This window comes from Haliotis rufescens, unplaced genomic scaffold, assembly GCF_023055435.1.
Source record: "Haliotis rufescens isolate VD_foot unplaced genomic scaffold, xgHalRufe1.0.p SCAF_2, whole genome shotgun sequence".
Classification (NCBI taxonomy): domain Eukaryota; kingdom Metazoa; phylum Mollusca; class Gastropoda; order Lepetellida; family Haliotidae; genus Haliotis; species Haliotis rufescens.
Genome location: NW_025963890.1, coordinates 6661358 through 6681782, shown reverse-complemented (window position 1 = coordinate 6681782; position 20425 = coordinate 6661358). Strand labels below are relative to the sequence as shown.

Below are 20425 nucleotides of genomic sequence, written 5' to 3'. Positions count from 1 at the left end.
ACTCACTCTTCCTCATTAATCCTCTTACTCACTCATTCTCAGACCCTGGCAAATACCCAAGTAAACTGCAAATAAAGCCCACAATAAATTAGCAAGTCTTAATTTCTTCAGTTTCAGAAAATGAAGAGATCTTCTTTGCTACTTTTTTGTATGTAGTAAAGGACAACTTAACCAAAATTATTTTTTAGATGTTTTCATTCGGGCTATTTCATTAAGGTTAGTCTAGAATTCACTGTGTGTGGTAATGGGATAATAGGAAGTTTAGAATGCCCCGGCAGATCAGAGTGGCTGCTGTAGTTGGTTACAGATGGATGGTGGCCATGATTTCCACCTCACCTGCTGACTCGTGTCTCCTGTTCTCTTTGAGGAACACACAGGCTATTTCAGGCTCAATACAATCCCACCAGTGTGACCAGGATAAATTGGGGCAATGCCACTTGAGTGATCCTGGACACAGGGCATACTTTATTGAGTCTGACTATTAAGGAATGGATCCCTGGTTTCTGTGTTTGTCCTTTGTGTGGAAGACTTGACTTTGTTTCTTAACATTCAGGCAGCAGCATGTTATTGCCTATAGCTGTAGTACATTTGTGACATTGTTTCTCATTGCAAAATTAAATTAAATTAAATTTTTTGGCCAAGACAACCACCATACTCATTTACACTACTTACCCCCCCCCCCCCCCCCCCCCTCACTCACTCACAGACCTTTCCTTGTTCCCAAGACTCTTCCAAACACCCACCAAAAAACAAAACACTCACTCACTCACTCACTCGCCTTTCTTTGTACCCAAGGCACACCCAAACATTAACAAAATCCACTCACTCACCAACATATAACCTGTTAGACCCGTCATGATCCGGGTAGAGAATATGTAGGTCTTCAGAAACCTGTGCTTGCCGAAAGAGACAACCATGCTTGTTGCAAAAGGCGACAATGCTTGTCATGAGAGTTGACTAATGGGATCGGGTGGTCAGACTTGCTGACTTGTCATCGTATCCCAAATGCGTAGATCGATGCTCATGATGTCACTGGTTTATCTGGTCCAGACTCGATTATTTACAGACCGCCGCCATAAGCAGAAATATTGCTGAGTGTGATGTTAAACAACAACAAAGAAATCAGAAACCCTTCTTGGCTAAATTTGTGTTATCACACTTCAGTCCTCACACTATCAACCACTGGTTTGCTTGAGTGAGTAAGTATGGTGTTAAGCCACTTTTAGCAATATTCCAGCAATATCACGGCAGAGGACACCAGAAATAGCCTTCACACACTGTACCCATGTCAGGAATCGAACCCGGGTCTTCACGTGACAAGCAAACGCTTTAATGGTTTGCTTGATCAGAACCTGATAGGTCTGAATGCCATAATTCTGATACAGCCGTAACCCTGTCTCCATCCTCATCATCCCCTTCTGAACCCATAATACATGGCATCAATTTATCTTAAACCAGGCTGTTTCTACTCAGCCAGTAAGAGACCCTTGTCCCTGCACACTTCATTAACACTTAAACAAACCTGTCATCTCCATCAGTCGCCCCTCAGCACCTGTCCGCCTGTTCCAGTCTCTTCAAGGGTCCACAGGAGGACTCGACCTTGACCCTAACCCTTGACCCAAAGGCCAGACCTCTGTTTATGCAGCCAGTGTCTGCACTCCTGTATACATACTGTTAACATTTACCGGTCTGACCAAATTGTGTTAAGGTCTTTGATCCTTGTGTCTCTAATAGCCGGTGTTTGAATGAGTTTGTTTATTGGAGGGCTGTCATAATAAGCTTGAAATCAGAGCCCTGTTGATGAGGTGGCCAGGAGACACAAGCCCTGATAATTGGCTACTGTTGGCTGTTGGTTGCTGGATTGCCAGGAAAAAGTAGCCATTTCAAATATGTTTAGAGAAATGTAAAGTTTGAAACCAACACTGTTGGATGATCATCATCTCTCCTCCATTGTCTATTAAATTGGTATGGGCGGATTTAATATAAGGGAAACTTGGTGAAAATTGTAATGGATGAAATAAATAACATTAGCTGTAAACAATAAAACCATTTACACGTTACATCATGTAAGATTATAAAACTATATATTCCCTGGAGAAGCCATGTCTCAAGGGGCCGAGTGGTAGCCTAGTGGTTAAAACAAGTGCTTGTCATACTTAAAACCTGCGTTTGATTCCCCGCACATGTTAAGACAAGTGAACATCCAGGTTAGAATTGGTCTTCAGCAACCCATGCTTGCCGTAAAAGGCGACTATGCGGGATCAGGTGGTCAGGCTTGCTGACTTGGTTGATGCATGTCCCAACTGTGTGGATTGATGATCATGACATAAATCACTGGATTGTCTGGTTCAGGCTCGATTATTCACAGACCACCGTCATATAGCTAGAATATTGCTGAGTGCGGCGTTAAACAACAAAGAAAGAAAGAAAGAAAGAAAGAAAGAAAGAAAGAAAGATAATTACGTGCAGCATATCGTGATAAGAATAAAGACACTGTGGTTACACTGATTGCTAGTTTGGGCATCAATTTGTACACATTCGAAACATCTCTTCTTCACGTACATACTTCTCCATATGTTTCTATGGTTCGTTTCTTTTGGTGGTGGGTATATATTCAGAGGGAGCTAAAGTTGGCGTAAAACTTAAATCAAACTGTGGATAAGTCCAAGAGATTCTGATTGTCATATAAGTAAAATGCTGCAGTTTTTCAGATTTTTATCAATCCAATATGTGGGTAAAGACAATACAAACACTCGTAAAACTTTCATCTTTCGTAGCGAGCTAGCTCATCTCTTGACCTCTAAAAAATCACCTGTATTGATGCATTTTAGCCATATTCATGTACTTGATGATGTCATAAATCCAAAACCTGCAAACATCAGAATGAAAACATCTAGTTGTGAGCTATATCAACAATAATTTTGATAAAAATATTTCAAGGTTTAACACAGCTTTAACATTTAACATTTCCAAAAAAGGCCCATATCATACCACCTCCTTTAATTGAAACAGTGGTTGCAATATGCAAACGCTCAACTTGTCATGATGACACCAGCAGCAAACCACTCCCTCAAACTTTCCACTTTTTCCCCTTATATGGTCAACAACTGAACAACACATTAATTCTATCTGTGATAATGGAATGTGCCTGCTCCAAGTTGACAGCTAGGTGAGAATGTGCTAAGCATCAGGTCATAGTTATAACACTGGTCTCTGCTGGGACGTGGCCTGCATATAGATCACTGATCTGTTCAGGTCATCCCGTAGGGGCTTAAGCTGGATTCCAGGGACTTGATGGTTTTTAAATAGTTCCACAGTACCAGGGTTAGTGTCTGTGTTTATAAACCTATCATCGTATTACCCTATATTGCATAAGGTTCCTGACAACCTCGGATAAACTTAGTAACCAGCTCATCTTCCAAACCTGGGTTTTGAAATAGATCACTTCTCAACCTGTTTTTAGGTTTAACATTTCAATTGATATACGTTTTTAAAATCTGCCTCTTGATATGAACACAATTCTGTTTGATGATTGGTTAAAAGTTACAATTTTTTGGGGTATGAAAATTCCATGACGTGAATCGAACCTTCAACCTCACATATCGTGGAAAGTTTTGTAACCCACTGTTTTCCAACTGAGCTACCGAGGCAGGTGATGAGCAGTTGTTAAATTTATCTTGTCATGACTCCAGCTAGTCCATGCTGCACGTGGTTTTGCTCTCGCACGCTTTGATCAAATTCCTTTTATACCGTGATAAACTGTATTGTCTCAATGTAAGATATGTTGATGTTCTCTTATTGTTTCTGGTATATCTTGGATTTAGACGGTAAATCAGTTGGATAAAACATGCCTCCTCAGTTTGGGTTGAAAATATAAAACCTTGAGCTCAGGAAAAGCCTTCGGTTTCTCTCTTACATTTTCAACCAAAACCTCGGAGGCGTGTTTTATTCTATGTATAAACCCAGTGTCTGTGTCTAAGCCCTGTGTCTGTGTCTAAGCCCTGTGTCTGTGTATAAGCCCTTTGATATTGTTCTTAAATTAACTATGACTAACTCATACATAGCTTGAACATACTTGAACATGAGTTCATTCATGTTAGATCTCAGCAGGTTCGAATAATTTTTGTAAACTATTTTTACGGACTTGTATCATAAACTGGTACTCTAATTTGAATGAGCTTATTGACAAAGAAACCCATCCTTCTAGCAGCATGTAAATCTTTGTCTGGTCCTCTGTTGAATTATAATCCCCCCTTTTTTTACCCTACACATGAATATTGGATTCTGATTGGCTGAGATCCTTTCTACTAATTTTAAATGTACCCAGCTAACATGTAAGGTACATTTCTTATGTTCGAATTGCTGGACTGTTGGCATCATGTTCGCAACATACCATCTGCATCTTTTGTATCTCGAATTAATGATGTAAGATGCCATTCTCTGGATATGAAATAGATATAGGGGGATAACTCTAAGTTTGTTTTCTATCGTCTGCTTCTTCAATGAATGTGAAAAATGAACAGAGTGGATAAGTGCCTATCTGCGTTATTCTTGTGGATTTGTCCCATGCATTAGATACACGTGCAGTATAATTAGGTGTGTGGTAACATCAATTTGTTGTCCACCGGATCCTCGGGTTTATGTTAGTTTCTGTTTTCTGAATCCTTCAGGAATTTGTTCTGAATGGTGTACTGGAACCGGAGTGGTTTTGGCAAATAAATCATGCAAACGCAGGTTGATTTGTACATGCCAGTTGTTTAATACAGTAGAATAAATGAACAGAGGCCCTGTGGAAATAAATACACAGTTAAAATATGCACAATACCTACACATACAGCTAAAATATTACATTATAACTTATTAACAAATATTAGAATGTTATATGATCACATACATTGCTATGATCAGTCGTAATTAGTTTTATCTTACTTTACTCTAAACATTAAAGAACATTTGTCATATAATAAATTGACAAACCTAGCTTATCAATAATGGGAGAGTACCGTATTTTCTTGAGTATAGTGCGCACCCATGTATAATGCGAACCCCCCTCTAGCGGATTCAATATTTTGGAAAAAAAGAAATTTGAATATTATGCGCAGAAAAACATTACACCGTACCCCCTTCAGTGAATCCGGCAAACGAACGGGTGATGAGAAACTTTGTCAGTACAAATTCGAAATTTGAGATAAAAAATCACCAGACATGTTGATTTACCGTTTAAATTGTATTTTTTGTTCTACTAGGCATTGTTTTATATCCAGGGATTAAGATTACCTTGTGTATTTTCTTGTAAACTAAGCCGGACACAGCAATTAGCTGTACACACGTTTTCTTGGAATCTACCGGTGATTCAGTCAAGACACACCCAATGATATAACTTTACAGTATTTTAATGCAAGGATCGGCAAAATTTGTATCTGAAACTATTTTTTTATCAGGAATAATATATTCCAATATCTTGTTAATTTAGATGCAGCTTTTACTAAACATATTTAAAATAATAATAACCCTAAGCAAAGCAGCTGATCGCTATTGCCGGGTATTATTTTTTACATGGAACCAGTCTGACCATTCACCGTCAAGGCTCCCGTGCACATGATCGCGTGATCACGAGAAGGGTATGGTAAAATTATAAACTATAAAAAAATTGAAGTTATTTCATTGACAGTGCTTATGTATTTAAATCTGAAATCTTGAAGTAAGGTGAAACAAGAGTAAGAGGAAGTACTTGACAGGTAGTTGTCTTATTCTTGCAGACTAAAGCTGAGCAAATACTGAGATAGCATTTACCTTCACAGTGAGAACCATTGGCATTACACACATTTCAGTACAACAATGGCATTCAGACATGCAAACATCACACAGGTCAGGTACCAACAGGCTCTCAGTCCTGCTGTATGCTAGGTGAGGCTGGTGGAGCTGGTCACTGTTGTACCAACCTGCAGCTTGATGTCACATACAGGGCACATGCTTGTTTCACATACAGGGCACCTGCTTGTTTCACATACAGGGCACCTGCTTGTTTCAAATACAGGGCACCTGCTTGTTTCACATACAGGGCACATGCTTGTTTCAAATACAGGGCACATGCTTGTTTCACATACAGGGCACCTGCTTGTTTCAAATACAGGGCACATGCTTGTTTCACATACATGGCACATGCTTGTTTCACATACAGGGCACCTGCTTGTTTCAAATACAGGGCACATGCTTGTTTCACATACAGGGCACATGCTTGTTTCACATACATGACACATACTTGTTTCACATACATGGCACATGCTTGTTTCACATACAGGGCACATGCTTGTTTCACATACATGACACATACTTGTTTCACATACATGGCACATGCTTGTTTCACATACAGGGCACATGCTTGTTTCAAATACAGGGCACCTGCTTGTTTCACATACAGGGCACATGCTTGTTTCACATACATGGCACATGCTTGTTTCAAATACATGACACATACTTGTTTCAAATACATGGAACCTGCTTGTTTCACATACAGGGCACATGCTTGTTTCACATACATGGCACATGCTTGTTTCACATACATGACACATACTTGTTTCACATACATGGCACATGCTTGTTTCACATACAGGGCACATGCTTGTTTCACATACAGGGCACATGCTTGTTTCACATACATGGCACATGCTTGTTTCACATACAGGGCACATGCTTGTTTCACATACAGGGCACATGCTTGTTTCACATACATGACACATACTTGTTTCACATACATGGCACATGCTTGTTTCACATACAGGGCACATGCTTGTTTCACATACATGACACATACTTGTTTCACATACAGGGCACATGCTTGTTTCACATACAGGGCACATGCTTGTTTCACATACAGGGCACATGCTTGTTTCACATACAGGGCACATGCTTGTTTCACATACAGGGCACATGCTTGTTTCACATGCATGGCACATGCTTGTTTCATGTACAGGGCACCTGCTTGTTTCACATACAGGGCACATGCTTGTTTCACATGCATGGCACATGCTTGTTTCACATACAGGGCACATGCTTGTTTCACATACAGGGCACATGCTTGTTTCACCTACAGGGCACATGCTTGTTTCACGTACAGGGCACATGCTTGTTTCACGTACAGGGCACCTGCTTGTTTCACATACAGGGCACACACTTGTTTCACATGCATGGCACATGCTTGTTTCACATACAGGGCACATGCTTGTTTCAAATACAGGGCACATGCTTGTTTCAAATACAGGGCACCTGCTTGTTCCAAATACATGACACATGCTTGTTTCACATAAAGGGCACATGCTTGTTTCAAATACATGACACATACTTGTTTCACATACATGACACATGTTTGTTTCACATACAGGGCACATGCTTGTTCCATATACAGGGCACATGCTTGTTCCATATACAGGGCACATGCTTGTTCCAAATACATGACACATGCTTGTTTCACATACATGGCACATGCTTGTTTCACATACGTGCGCACTCGGATTTACTCGCACGGGATTTACTGTGTTTGGTGCCATTGAAAATGTGGCGGGTTTTAATCATTACAATCCACACTTAATGGGGATTGTTTGTTAAATATGTGTGTCCATTTCTATTTAAAGTCTGTACATCTTCCATAGTTTGGTTGCTCCATGTTTGTTTTCGACTCTCTTTTCAACAAGGAGAATTTCAAGTGAAATGTTTCTCCCCTGTTTGGTATGATGTTGAACACAGGGTCATGTAACCTGATTAGTCATGGTGACATGTTTGCAGTGGTATTGACATGTGGAAAGCATTATTCAGTTGTAATATCGACATGCTGTTACAACACAGTGTGTGACCTGTGATCAGACAAATAGCTGCATCATTGCTACTCCTTATCTTTACATCAAATAGGCCATACATACAGTTCATACAAAATACTTATGATGTCCCTGTGCAAACATATAGTCAATTTAATATTGACTAGAGGTCATCTCATGGTTGTATGGTTAGCTTCGGTTTATACCTCACAGACCGCCGTCATATAGCTGTAATATTGCTGAGTGCGGCGTAAAACAACAAACCAACAAACCAATCCTCTTGCAAAAACCACCCACCCTCACACCCACACACTCTCTCACTCACTCACTCACACCCTCCCTCTCTCACAAAACCATCGACCTACTCACTCGCCCACCCACCCACTCTCTCACTGACTGACACCCTCCCTCTCTCACACACACTCACTCCCTCTCTCAGCCACCCACCCACCCACCCTCTCACTCGCCCACCGATCCACTCTCTCACTGACTGACACCCTCCCTCTCTCACACACACTCACTCCCTCTCTCAGCCACCCACCCACCCACCCTCTCACTCGCCCACCCATCCACTCACTCACAAAAAAACATACAGAAATTGATACGAAGGTCAAAATAAAATTAATCGTTTGTCCTGATCATCAACACACCTTACCTGTGTAATGTTAATTTATCATCCAAAACTGGCTCCCACAGGAGATATTGCTTGGGTGAGATCAAGCCATATCTATACTGTAGATATCCCAGCAATGAAATTGCATTACAATGCTTTGCAGACCATTGTGACGTCATTGATTACCATGACGTCACAATCAAATGACATCACTAATGGCTGTGCTACTGAAGCTGTTAGCAGTACTTTTTACACTTAAGACACTGCTTATTACTTTCTACAAACTGAAAAAGTTGGAAGAATGATGTTGGATGATAAATAAAATCTCACCCTCGTGTCTTTTGATATCAAATATATCAACACTCGTTGATAAAAGTGGAAAAAATCCTCGGCAAGCCTCGGAGTTTTCCCACTTTTATCAACTCGTGTTGATATATTTGATATCAAGAGACACTCGGGTGAGATTCTCTATATTGACACTTGTTTCATCTTTGACATATACCTGCTGTAGGTCAGTTGAAATCTACGTGCACGTACAAGGATCGATGTCCCAAGATAAACACAACGTGTACACAGTACAAGGCAAACATTCTTTAACTATATCTTTTCAAAGCAGGGTGTCAATGTGTAATAATGATAGATCTTTTTTCTGTGTCGATAAACATTGACACTAGTGACCTCAGCTTGAATTATACGTGGTTGTTTGAACAGAGTAGTGTCGAGCAGAGCCTATGACATGATGATAATCAAGGAAATAGACACCCCAGATCAGAAAATCTATATCCCTGGACGTTTTATCCCTATCTGTATTGTCAATCGCAGACTGAAATTTGTTTATTTTGAATTTATATTAATCAGGTTGTGGATATCTAACTGATCTGTTAGAAATACCAGTGTTTGTTTCTTTGTCTCTCTATCTTTCAATAAGATTATATATGACCTGAGAGAAACACACATAACCATGTTGGATTACCATGCTGAAGTACTGAGAGAAATAACTTTGATAAAGACTGTTACCTCACATATATTATAACAGAAATATCTTTAGGTATATGCTGTTACCACTCACTTTAGTAATGGGAGAAATCCCTATTGATATTTAAACAATACCACACTTATGAGAGAAATACCATAGTACTGTTGTCCCAACTTAAGTACTTCGCTAAATACTGTTGAGTAACTGGAGTGATAAGGTTCCTATAACTATACTGAACAAAAAAGTTTAGGAATCGTGAATATTTTTGGGGATATATTTTAGCAGTGAAAATTTGAGCGCACAATTTCATTAAACCACAACTGGAAATATTCATGATCCCTAACTGTTTTTGTTTGGTATATATAATGCATCCATATTTACCTACAAATATTTCTCAAGTTGGAAATCTAAAAGCTGGTGCTCTTGATTTTCAAAATTAGATAATAAGTGGACCTGTTTATAACATGTATTACAGATATAGAAAAGTTAATAGGTTTCCGTGTGAATTGTTTGATAGGCATTACTTATATTTAGAAGTTGACGTATGACAAAGAAGAAACAATTTATGGATAACAACTTCTTTAATACTGTAAAGGTGATGTTTCAGTGTACCGGTAGATCCTATATACTTTGTAGGTTTCTGTATATATATATATATTACCTTGCAAATATACATTAATGTAGATATGACACCTTACAGAAACATACTATAGCTTATGATCGAAATCTGCCAAAACCCTAAAGGTTTCATCAGCATAATCTTGATGACCAGTTTTCTTTAAATACTTTCATAGACACATGACTTTTGCAGTTGCAGCTTCATGCTAATCGTGCTTACTTCAAAACACTGGCCATATTTGGTGTTGTGTATGCCACACTAAGACAAGGTGGAGGGGAGGAGAAGGTACAGTCAAGGATGTACACTTTCAATTGTGATGTTGATAAATTTGATCCATGTGACATTCATCTACATTCAAAATGTCCTCCTCAAAATACCAAAGGTGTGGTTAAGACATTAAAACCCAAGGCTGGTCCCACAGCTAACTGTACATAAACTGCCTGGCGTTGATAATGCACAGCTTTGCATTTGGTTTTAATTTAAAAAAAGGGGGCGTATGTTCGTGTAAGAAGGCATTGTCCATAATCAGACCTCATGAAACACACGGACCTTGTTTCAACAAGGCTTTGCAATCATTTATTGTATTAAGAGGTATGCCTATGTTTGGAGAGGTTCTGTTCAATTACACAAGTATTAGTGTTGTAGACACAAACTTTAAAAACAGCTTTGTAAATGTGGTGTGCATGTGTGTACAATTCTGAGTTACATCATACTGGGCTGATGCCATGATGCTGTTTATAATACCCAGGTACCTGATGATATGTTTTATACCAGGTACTGCCTCCCATGTTCTAGTGGTAGTCTCGTCACGATATGGCTGAAATATTGCCGATGTGACGTTAAATATTAACTCACTCAGTCACTCTAGTGGTAGAGCATCTGCCCAGAGAGCAGAAGGTGCTAGGTTCGATCTACGGCCACGTCATACCAAATGACGTTAAAAGATGGTACTTGTTTTTACCTTGCCTGGCGCTTGGCATAAAGGGGCAAAAACAAGGACTGTCCGGCTTGGAGTCAGTATACTGCACGTCGCTAAATAAGTGCAATAATCTTGAATGCTACATTAAACCCCATTTCACTACACCAGGTACTTGATGAAAAGCATCATATCAGATATCCTACAAAATGCTTGACGAATCAGGTATCATCAGCGATGCTTCCAACATGGGCACCTACTCTAACCCAAAATGGCATCCTTGTAAAAAAACCTGAATTAACAGCATCCATCTGGCAAATCAGTTTGATGAGAGAGGAAGTTCCTCGTCCTGTGATGTTTAGGAGGAAGTTTCTCAGGATGGCCACCAACTGACATGACATCAGACCTTCCCCACTTCTCCCACTGACTGCTTTCCTAATCAAATCAGTCCTCTTTTCCTGTTTTAACTTGAGAACTAATTAACTAGTTCCTGTCATTACATCAGTGATGAGCAAGCAGATCTCAAGCTAGTATGAGACTCTCACAGTCAACGGGATGTACAAAGCTGAGGCAATTGATTGGGGCAGATGTTGAAGTGTTCATGATTAGCAAACAAATTTTGGAAACTTTACGACCTAGCCATATAGGTATCTAACAACAGTTTTTAAAATTATGATATTTTTGCAGAAGTTTTTTTTTTTCAAAGTTGAAGAAAATGTCAGAAAAATGTTAAGTTAAATAACCTGCTTGTTTGTGAATGTTTGGATGGTTTGTTTGTTTGTTTGTTTGATGTTGTTGTTTGTTGTTTAACGCCACACTCAGCAATAACCTAGCTATATGATGGCGGTCTGTAAATAATCGAGTCTGGACCAGACAATCCAGTGATTGACATCATGAGCATCGATCCACGCAATTGGGATCGATGACACGCATCAACCAAGTCAGCGAACCTGACCACCCGATCCCGTTAGTTGCCTCTTACGACAAGCATAGTCGCCTTTTTCGTCAAGCATGGGTTGCTGAAGACCTATTCTACCCCCGATCTTCACGGGTCCTGGGGTAGCCTAGTGGTTGAAGTGTTTGCTCATCATGGATACAGTGAGGCCCAGTGATGCTACCAGGCTTAGTATCTGAAAATATATAATTTCGATGGAAACAAGCAGCTATAATTTGAATTGAAAAGGAGCCCCATTAAGATGGGATTGAGGTTCAGAAGCTGAACCTTTGGAAAATCAAGACTTGCTTCATTTCAAGTTATTGTATTACAGTAACCGACTGGGCGGAAGGGCAAATAATATGGTTCGAGGACTGTGACAGACCAGGTTGGTATCTCCTGATGAATTTGTCAGCAACATTAACTCATACTCACTTGCTGTGGAGTGTTGGAGTGTATTTCTGCCCTAACCACCTGCTTTTCAGATGTTGCAAGTTTCACAGATTTCCTCAATAAATAAGCCTTGGTCATCAGGAGCCTCCTTGTGGATGGAGCCGGCAATAGGCATCATAAGTGGGCCTTGATGTTCAACATACATACCTCAGGAAGGAATCATATGTTTTAAGTTGCCATTCAAATGAAGCAAAAATGTTTTCACGTCAAATTGATTTGGAATAAATACGATTTACCGTATTCAACGTAATAAGCGCCCCACTCTAATAAGCGCCCACGGCAATATTTGCTAATATATTGGCAAGTGAACAATCCCAATTAGCATCCTTTCCGATTGATCAATGTACACAAGACATATTTATTTGTGTATAATACGCACTCGTGTGTTATATGCACCCTTAATTATGTGCAATTAAATCCTGGAAAAATACATCTGTCGTATATAAACAGTTCAGACCGTCAGCATAAACCACGAAATTTATCTTTCAATTCTGTTTTTTTCCACCAAAATAATATTCTAATAAGAGCCCCCTATTTCTAATTTTGAGAGCGCCCTGGGCGCTTGTTACGTCGAATACGGTAATTATTGTTTGCTGCTCTGTTAAATACTTAACTCAAATCTAACTTTACTCCGATCTAACTTAACCTGATTTGTGGGAATTCAAAAACATTTCTTAGTTGACATTTAGAATATCCTATTTTAAAGACCTCCAGCACCTCCTTCCTAAATTCATAACATTTTATTTATCATTATATTTATCTTTCCCGCTTCCTGATTCCTGACGTTTATTTTCGTAAGCCTGCATACAGTTTGTAGCATCTCTACAGATGTGAATAGTCTGCTCACCTGTTCTGGTTGTCAAATTATGCCCCTTTAATCTGAAGTCAAGGCAGGATGTCGAAAAGCAGAGCTTATTCTAAGCTTTACAACCAATAAATTGTCCATCACATCCCCACAAAGATTGTGGCTATATCCCACTACATAACTCAACTCTCAACAAACATGGACATGGAACATTAACTTTAAACCGACAAATTTAGTCTTGTTTTCTCCAGGCAGATGTTTTTATTTGTTTTTGATAAAAACATTTGGTCATAAAGCCATAAATTTAAAGGACAAATAATTCTATTTATTTTTTAGTTTGTCTGGGCTTTTAAATTCAACAATGCATTGCCATCTATTAACTTTAATGGTTGGTTTGGCTTTTTGGGATCCTAAAATAGAACATTGTTTAGGAAGTACTCTCCCCCATTGAAATGATTTGATTAATAATTTGATCTTTGGAACTGCAACCACCTAACATATCATCCAAAAATTATTTTTTCAGGAACGGTAATGGTGATTCCAACAAGCAAATAATCAATCGGTTGTGATCTTTGTCCAACTTGATCACATGTCACAGTTTATGTTATGAACCCTCATCCCTGGAGAGGGGGGCGGTCGGGTAGCCTCCTGGTTAAAGCGTTCGCTCGTCATGCTGAAGACCCGGGTTCGATTCCCGACATGGGTACAATGTGTGAAGCCCATTTCTGGTGTCCCCCGCCATGATATTGCTGGAATATTGCTAAAGGCGGCGTAAAATCAAACTCACTCACACTCACTCATCCCTGGAGATTGGGATTGCTTTTATGCATTTAGTTGTCATTTCATACTTGAGCCTCACACACTTGGCAGTAGAATGGCAGATTTCATAGTTTCATAGTAAACAACAGTGTAGAAAATCTGAAGATGCCATGCAGCTAGACTAACATCTAGTCTCTGAATTGAACATATTGTACAGAATAAAAACAGTTGTGAAATTATCTTTAAAAAAATGAATAAAAAGGAGCCCAGAGACTCTCTTCATTGACCTGATACTGCAGAAATCTAGACTTGCCAAACATTATAGACTTGCATTGGCTGTATTTGATATATTTGTATCAGCGTCTGTAAGACAAACTACCATGCACCCTGTATACTGAGTTTGAGTCCTGTATATACCCTGATTATGATCCTTGGGTCGATAGTTTGTGGAGATTCTGGGATAGTAAAGTTCCCAAGCACTCTATTGCTCATCACAACAGGCGACAAGATTGGTTCAGTATATTTTATGACAGAAAAATTACTAACATGTTATCATGAGGTTCTTCAGTTAATTACACAAAATTTCAAACACAAATTTAAGATCATTCTGAATCCAGCTTAGATGGTGTCCAACACCTTAGAATATATAAGAAGCATTCAAAGACTTCACTGGTCTTCATGTTTTTAAACATTTATCTTCTGGAGTATGTATAATGTTAAAGGTTTTGAAAGCAAGAAGATGAAAGAAAAATATGATATGATTAATGGATGTAAGTTCCCATAAATCCCACGTAATGACTGGAGTGTTGTTTTTGAAATGATAAGTGGTTAAGTAGGTTAGCCTGGCACATGTACTGGAAGGTAAGAGTTGAAATTGGTTCCTGTTTAATTAAAAATATATAATTTGTTTAGTTTAGATCCCTGAGGAACTTAATTTATTATGAGTTAGAGTGGCCTGGAGATTATTTTGGAATGGTAAACACAAATCAATTACAGGCTTGGGGGAGGGTCTTGAAAAATGGAATCATTGCAGTTTTGTTTTCTTTGAAAGGAGGAAAGAAAAGAGGATTGTGAAAAAATGGATAGGCTCCAAGGGGTTAACAGTGCTTTTATTTATTTTATTTTAATACTTACCTGACATGATAATTGAATATGTTTCCTTGGAATTGTTGCCTCCTATTTTCTCAGATAAAATGAAATTTAAATCATGTTTTTTTATGAAAACCTCAAAGGGCCATAATCATCTACAATATAGAAGCTGCATACACATATCTGGATTTTTTATGATCTCTTTCAAGACAAATTTATTTTTTGGTTTAAAATATACAAATTGTTGACCAGTTATTCACATTTGACCGAAACATCTCACAAACAAAAAGTCATATTATTGTGGCTAATTTGTTTCATTCAATAACCATTTTTTGCAGACATGAATTTGTAATCAGTTTCCACCATGTATTTTTCAAAACACATTCTATCTGGAAAATTTATCTCGGTATGTTTTTAAGAACTACATGGCTAGATCAACAGTGATCAGCCCAAGTATCTCCAGTATGACATTGACGCATACCAGGTGAGCTACAAGGCTCTGTTCCTTTCTGCATTCATAGTTTAATCTTGTTCATGTCCAAACCTTGCTTTAATCACAATCACACAACAAAAACTCCTTGGCATTTATGAATTATACATCATGAAACCTCTGTTTACTTCTGTGTCAGAGTTTAATTGCTACATTCACTCCCACAATATCTTTAGTGTCTCCTAACACCTTAACACAATATTGAGTTTGCATTTCCCAGTACATTTTTTAAACAGTGTATAATGTGTGTTTAATTATTGCTATTTATTCCCTAACATGATAACTTATTGTCACTTTTTACACTCCTAAGGCCCAGGAGGGTTGTAGGTCTTGCTCCTCCCAACCCCAATTTTCTAGGAGGATGATCTATCCCTTAATAGCCTGTAATGTTTGTCTGTGTGTCTCGGTGACTCACAGAGGTTCCTTTGATGCCAGGGATCACATACCCACATCTTGCTCGGGGAGGAGGTGGGGGAGAGAAAGAATGGCGAGGGGCGGGGCAGTGTGAGAAGGGAGAGGAAGGGGGTGTTTTGTCAGACACTGAGATGAAAACAATGTCACGATGCCTTGAAGTATCCAGCCTGCAATGCTTAGTCAGACGTATTGTCAGTGTTGTGCTGAATGGCTGGACAGAGTTTATCTGGTTCAGTATTTCATGTAGTTTGTGGACGTGGGCAGTGGCTGTTTATGAGGTTTTTTGTGGGAGGAAGGGTTGAAGAGTATTTAGATTTTAGGATATCACGATAGAGCTAAGATGTTTGTTTGTTTGTTTGTTTGTTTGTGTTTAACGCCACACTCAGCAATATTCCAGCTATATGACGGTGGTCTGTAAATAATCAAGTCTGTACCAGACAATCCAGTGATTGACATCATAAGTGTCGATCCACGTAATTAGGATACGATGACATGCATCAAACAAGTCAGCGAGCCTGACCACCCAATCCCGTTAGTTGCCTCTTACGACATAGTTGCTTTTTACGTCAAGCATGGATTGATGAAGACCTATTCTACCCCGGATCTACACAGGTCAGAGCTAAGATGTGAAATCACCAGGAAATATTGCCTACATATTTTACATTCCATTTACCCTAGAAAGATCCAATTGTGCTGAATTAAATTTTATCCTTATTTTTATACATTAAAAGTGGATTTCACCAACACGATATACATCTAAGACCCGTACACTGTGATCACTGCTCCAAACTGATATGCCATGATATTTCTGAAATACTGTTCAAAGCAGTCTTAAACAATACACTCACTCACTCACTCACTCACTCTCACAAACATCTGGACTACTGTTCGCCCTACCTATCTGTGCTATGTGAGTATAGATAGTTGGTAAGGTGAGAAAGATGGACAGGACTCGGAAGCATCAGTGATGCAGACAACGTTGTGTACAAATCCTGGTCACATTTCAATAGGATGCTAAACAGTCCCTCTGCAGTTCATTGTTGATGGTCGGGGGTGTTCGTGTGAGCTTATTTACTTAATCTTGTTGGATCTACTTGGAGTGGTTTTTGAGTGAGTCATGGATGTGCCTTGTGTACATGTCTATTTCAGAAAGCTGTCACTTATGTAGACATGTCAATGAACTTTTGTGAGGGACTGTTGAGATATTTTTATCACATCATTATCTAAACATTTTAGTGGACAACTTTTGAGTTAAAATCATAATGTTTGAGCAGGTTATGTTTTCATGGCTAGAATGCTATCAGCACATGCGGGTCTTGTAAGGTGTGACGCACTGTGCATAGTTGCTTCCCTTAGTTGAGGCAGGATCCTGGTGATGGATTCAAATTGTACTCCCCAAGGTTATGCTCTTTGGTCTGCCAACACCATAGCTGGGCCCACCTGCACAAAGCTATCTTAGCACTAAGATTATGGTTACTTCCACGTTTTAACACAAGCTTACAATAGCTTTAGGGTGATGATCGCTTTGGGCAAGTAGGCCCTGTTCTTGTGGGTTTCATCCAGTTGGGAAACATCTATGATCTGCCCCCCCCCCCCCCCCCCTTTGGTCTTCCCTCCAACAAGCTGACTTGTTGTAACTAAAATACTCTTCCAAGTAGTTTTAGGGGTTTGTGGGGTCTTAGCCTGGTGGTAAAAGCAATCGTTAATCACACCGGACACCCGGGTTAGCCAGCATGTGTGGTGTCCCATAGCCATGATATTAGTGGTATAGTGCTACAAGTGGTGTAAAACCATACTCCCTCACTCACTTACAAGTGGTTTTCAACTGTATTTACTGGTGGTACTAGAACTACTAGCTCTCAACTCAAATGGGGTATGATTTTACACTGTAGCTGCAAGTTTTCAGCAGAGAATTAGTCTTCCAAGGCAGCTCCCATGGTACTTATTTCAGAGGATGACCAGTCCCAAGTTATCCATGCTTGTAGGTGCTAACTCAAAATGGGATTGAATTGTTACAATTAGTAACATGATTTTGATTTTGTTTCGTTCGTATTCCAACAAACTGTATAGTTGTTCATGTTATTACCCATTGGTTCTTATGACTGAGGCTTTATAATTTTCGGTATATATGCAATTTTGTTGTGATATTGCTAACTGCAGCATGAATCAAGATTCACTGGCACTCCATCTTGAAATTCCTTTAACCCCACAGGTCAAAGGTCAAAGGTCATTTTGATATATTTTTGATGCATGTTAATTATGCTGGTACATATAGTTGAGAATGTGAAAAGAGCAATAGATATTTTAAGGAAGAAATTGAATAAATGCAAAATAGAATTTTGAAAGATATGTTCTTGATTTTTCTTCAAAACATTTCCAGCAAAATAAATATGGATTAAACATATTATAATTTTGTCAACATTTTCACACTTTTACACCCATAGTGTTTTAACAACAATCTCATATTTCACCCATTCTCCAACTGAACACTTTGCAAGCACCTGTTGTAGTACATTCCAGGCTTTGTTTTGTACAAACATTTACATATTTATCCAATCACTGAGCCTGATTCAGTGTATGGGGGTGGCATATTTATCCAATCAGAAAGCAGCTGAGTGAAACACATGGGAACAATTTGTTTGTTATTGTCCCAAATCTGTATTTTATTAACTGAGTTAAGAATGATTCCATGAATCATGTGTCAGCCACAGTTTGGATATTTGAATTTAAATTTGATTTTTTTTCATTCAAAGACATGTGGTCAAATGCCTTCTTGCAGAATACATGTTTATTGTTTGTAGAAGTAAGGAAAATAGGTACAGGAAAATATTTTACATTTAGCTGTCAAAATCAGATGTGGCAAAAATTTTCCCCAATATTTTACAATGTTTTGACAAGTTGATTTGAAAAAAATGTCAACATATAAATTGCACTGGCACAAAAGATTCCTGACTGTTAAGGGATAGGTCATTTATTACAGACAGGGTCGGGTGTCAGTGGTTTTGATGCACTATAGTACTGAAAATAATGACTCTCTCTAATGTTTGTCTGACTCCCCTCCACCCCCCTTGAACACGCCAGAAACCTATGATTGTGGGTTCGAATCCCAGTTCGCCCCGATTATGTTTCTAGGTTTGTCAGCACCATACCCGAGATCGTGGGTTTCACCGAAGTGGTAAATGTCTGAGAACTGCATCACTTCGGGCTTTCCTCCCACATTAAGCTGACACGCCGTGATATATCTGGAATACTCTTAAAAGCGGCGTTAAACCAAGCTCACTCACTCACTCCACCCCCCTGTATAATAACTGACCGGGCCCAGGGTAGAAATTCATACTCTTATTCTAACTTTCTTATCCTAAATTTCCTCAATTGTCCCACATTGTGAATAGCTGCTAGATTACTGATGGGGCCTTTAGCTATAGCCACTCACTCACTCACTCACTTAAAGCAATATTCGTATCCAGCAAGCAGAAGTTGAAATGAACTATTTCTTAAGACTCAGGGAATTGTTTTCACGACATCCAACTTGGTATCTATATATGACAAGATATTGTTTGTGTCTGAGTCTCATATCAAGGATAGTGTATACTAATAGCGTCTAGCTAGCATCTGTTAGCAGTGTTAGTAATGACATCTTCCAAATGTTCTCCAAGGAGGAAGGATTCTTTAGACTGTGGCACAGGAAGCAGATTGTTGTTGCCTGTGGTTTCATGTCAGTGTTTGAATGACTGACTCATGGAAAATATGTCAATACCTTTTATCACTTGCAGAAATCATGCATTGGTTTATAAGCATTTCTCTGCAAGATCTATGAAACTTGAGACATTTCTTTCTGGTGCATTAATACAAATTCATCATCTCAGTAGCCTATGGAAGTGCTTAAATATTTCTATGAAGATATTCCCTTGAAGGTTAAACCTGTTACCATTACCCATGCTTATATCCCCATGAAAGTGTTAAACATATCTTCTTATGTATCAATTACTCTAGATTTTCATAAACAGCAAGGGCAGATAACTCCTAACACATTGTCATGGCATGGTTGGGAATATTCCTTGGAAACGTGACCTTTCTTGTGGATTTGTTGTTCATGCTATCAGCCCTTGGTTTGTCTGTGCCATGTTTAATTATCATGTAAGAAATAAAAGTGTGTTCTTACAGATGAATTCAACACTGTGTCCTTTATGTTTCAGACTTGTTCCCAGTGGTGTTTAACCTGGCCTCCAGAGCCCAAATCACTGCCAATGCAACGTGTGGAGAGACCTCAGAAGTGTTTTGTAAACTTGTGGAACATGTGCGGATATTCCCGGCTGAGAATCGGCACTGTGATATTTGTGATGCGAGGAGTTCGAATCCCGCCCAGCGCCATTCAATCAGAAATGCCATCGACGGGAGCAACCAATGGTGGCAGAGTCCAACGCTGACCAATGGGTATAAATACAACTATGTGACGATCACCTTGGATCTAGGGCAGGTCAGTCAGATTTAGTTTTCTGATTAATAGTTTTATTAGCATGCTTAAGTCAAAATATTAATTAAATTA

At 39.0% G+C, this 20425-nt stretch overlaps 1 protein-coding gene across 2 annotated transcripts in view; it reads left to right on the top strand.

Moving 5' to 3' along the window:
- Positions 1-20425, top strand: part of LOC124147923 (laminin subunit alpha-2-like) — a 159918-nt gene that overhangs the window by 43853 nt on the left and 95640 nt on the right. For both annotated transcript variants that reach the window (XM_048399547.1, XM_048399546.1), the window contains exon 2: positions 20076-20356. In XM_048399547.1, coding sequence (XP_048255504.1) covers positions 20076-20356 — 281 coding nt within the window. The remainder of the gene's footprint in view (positions 1-20075; positions 20357-20425) is intronic.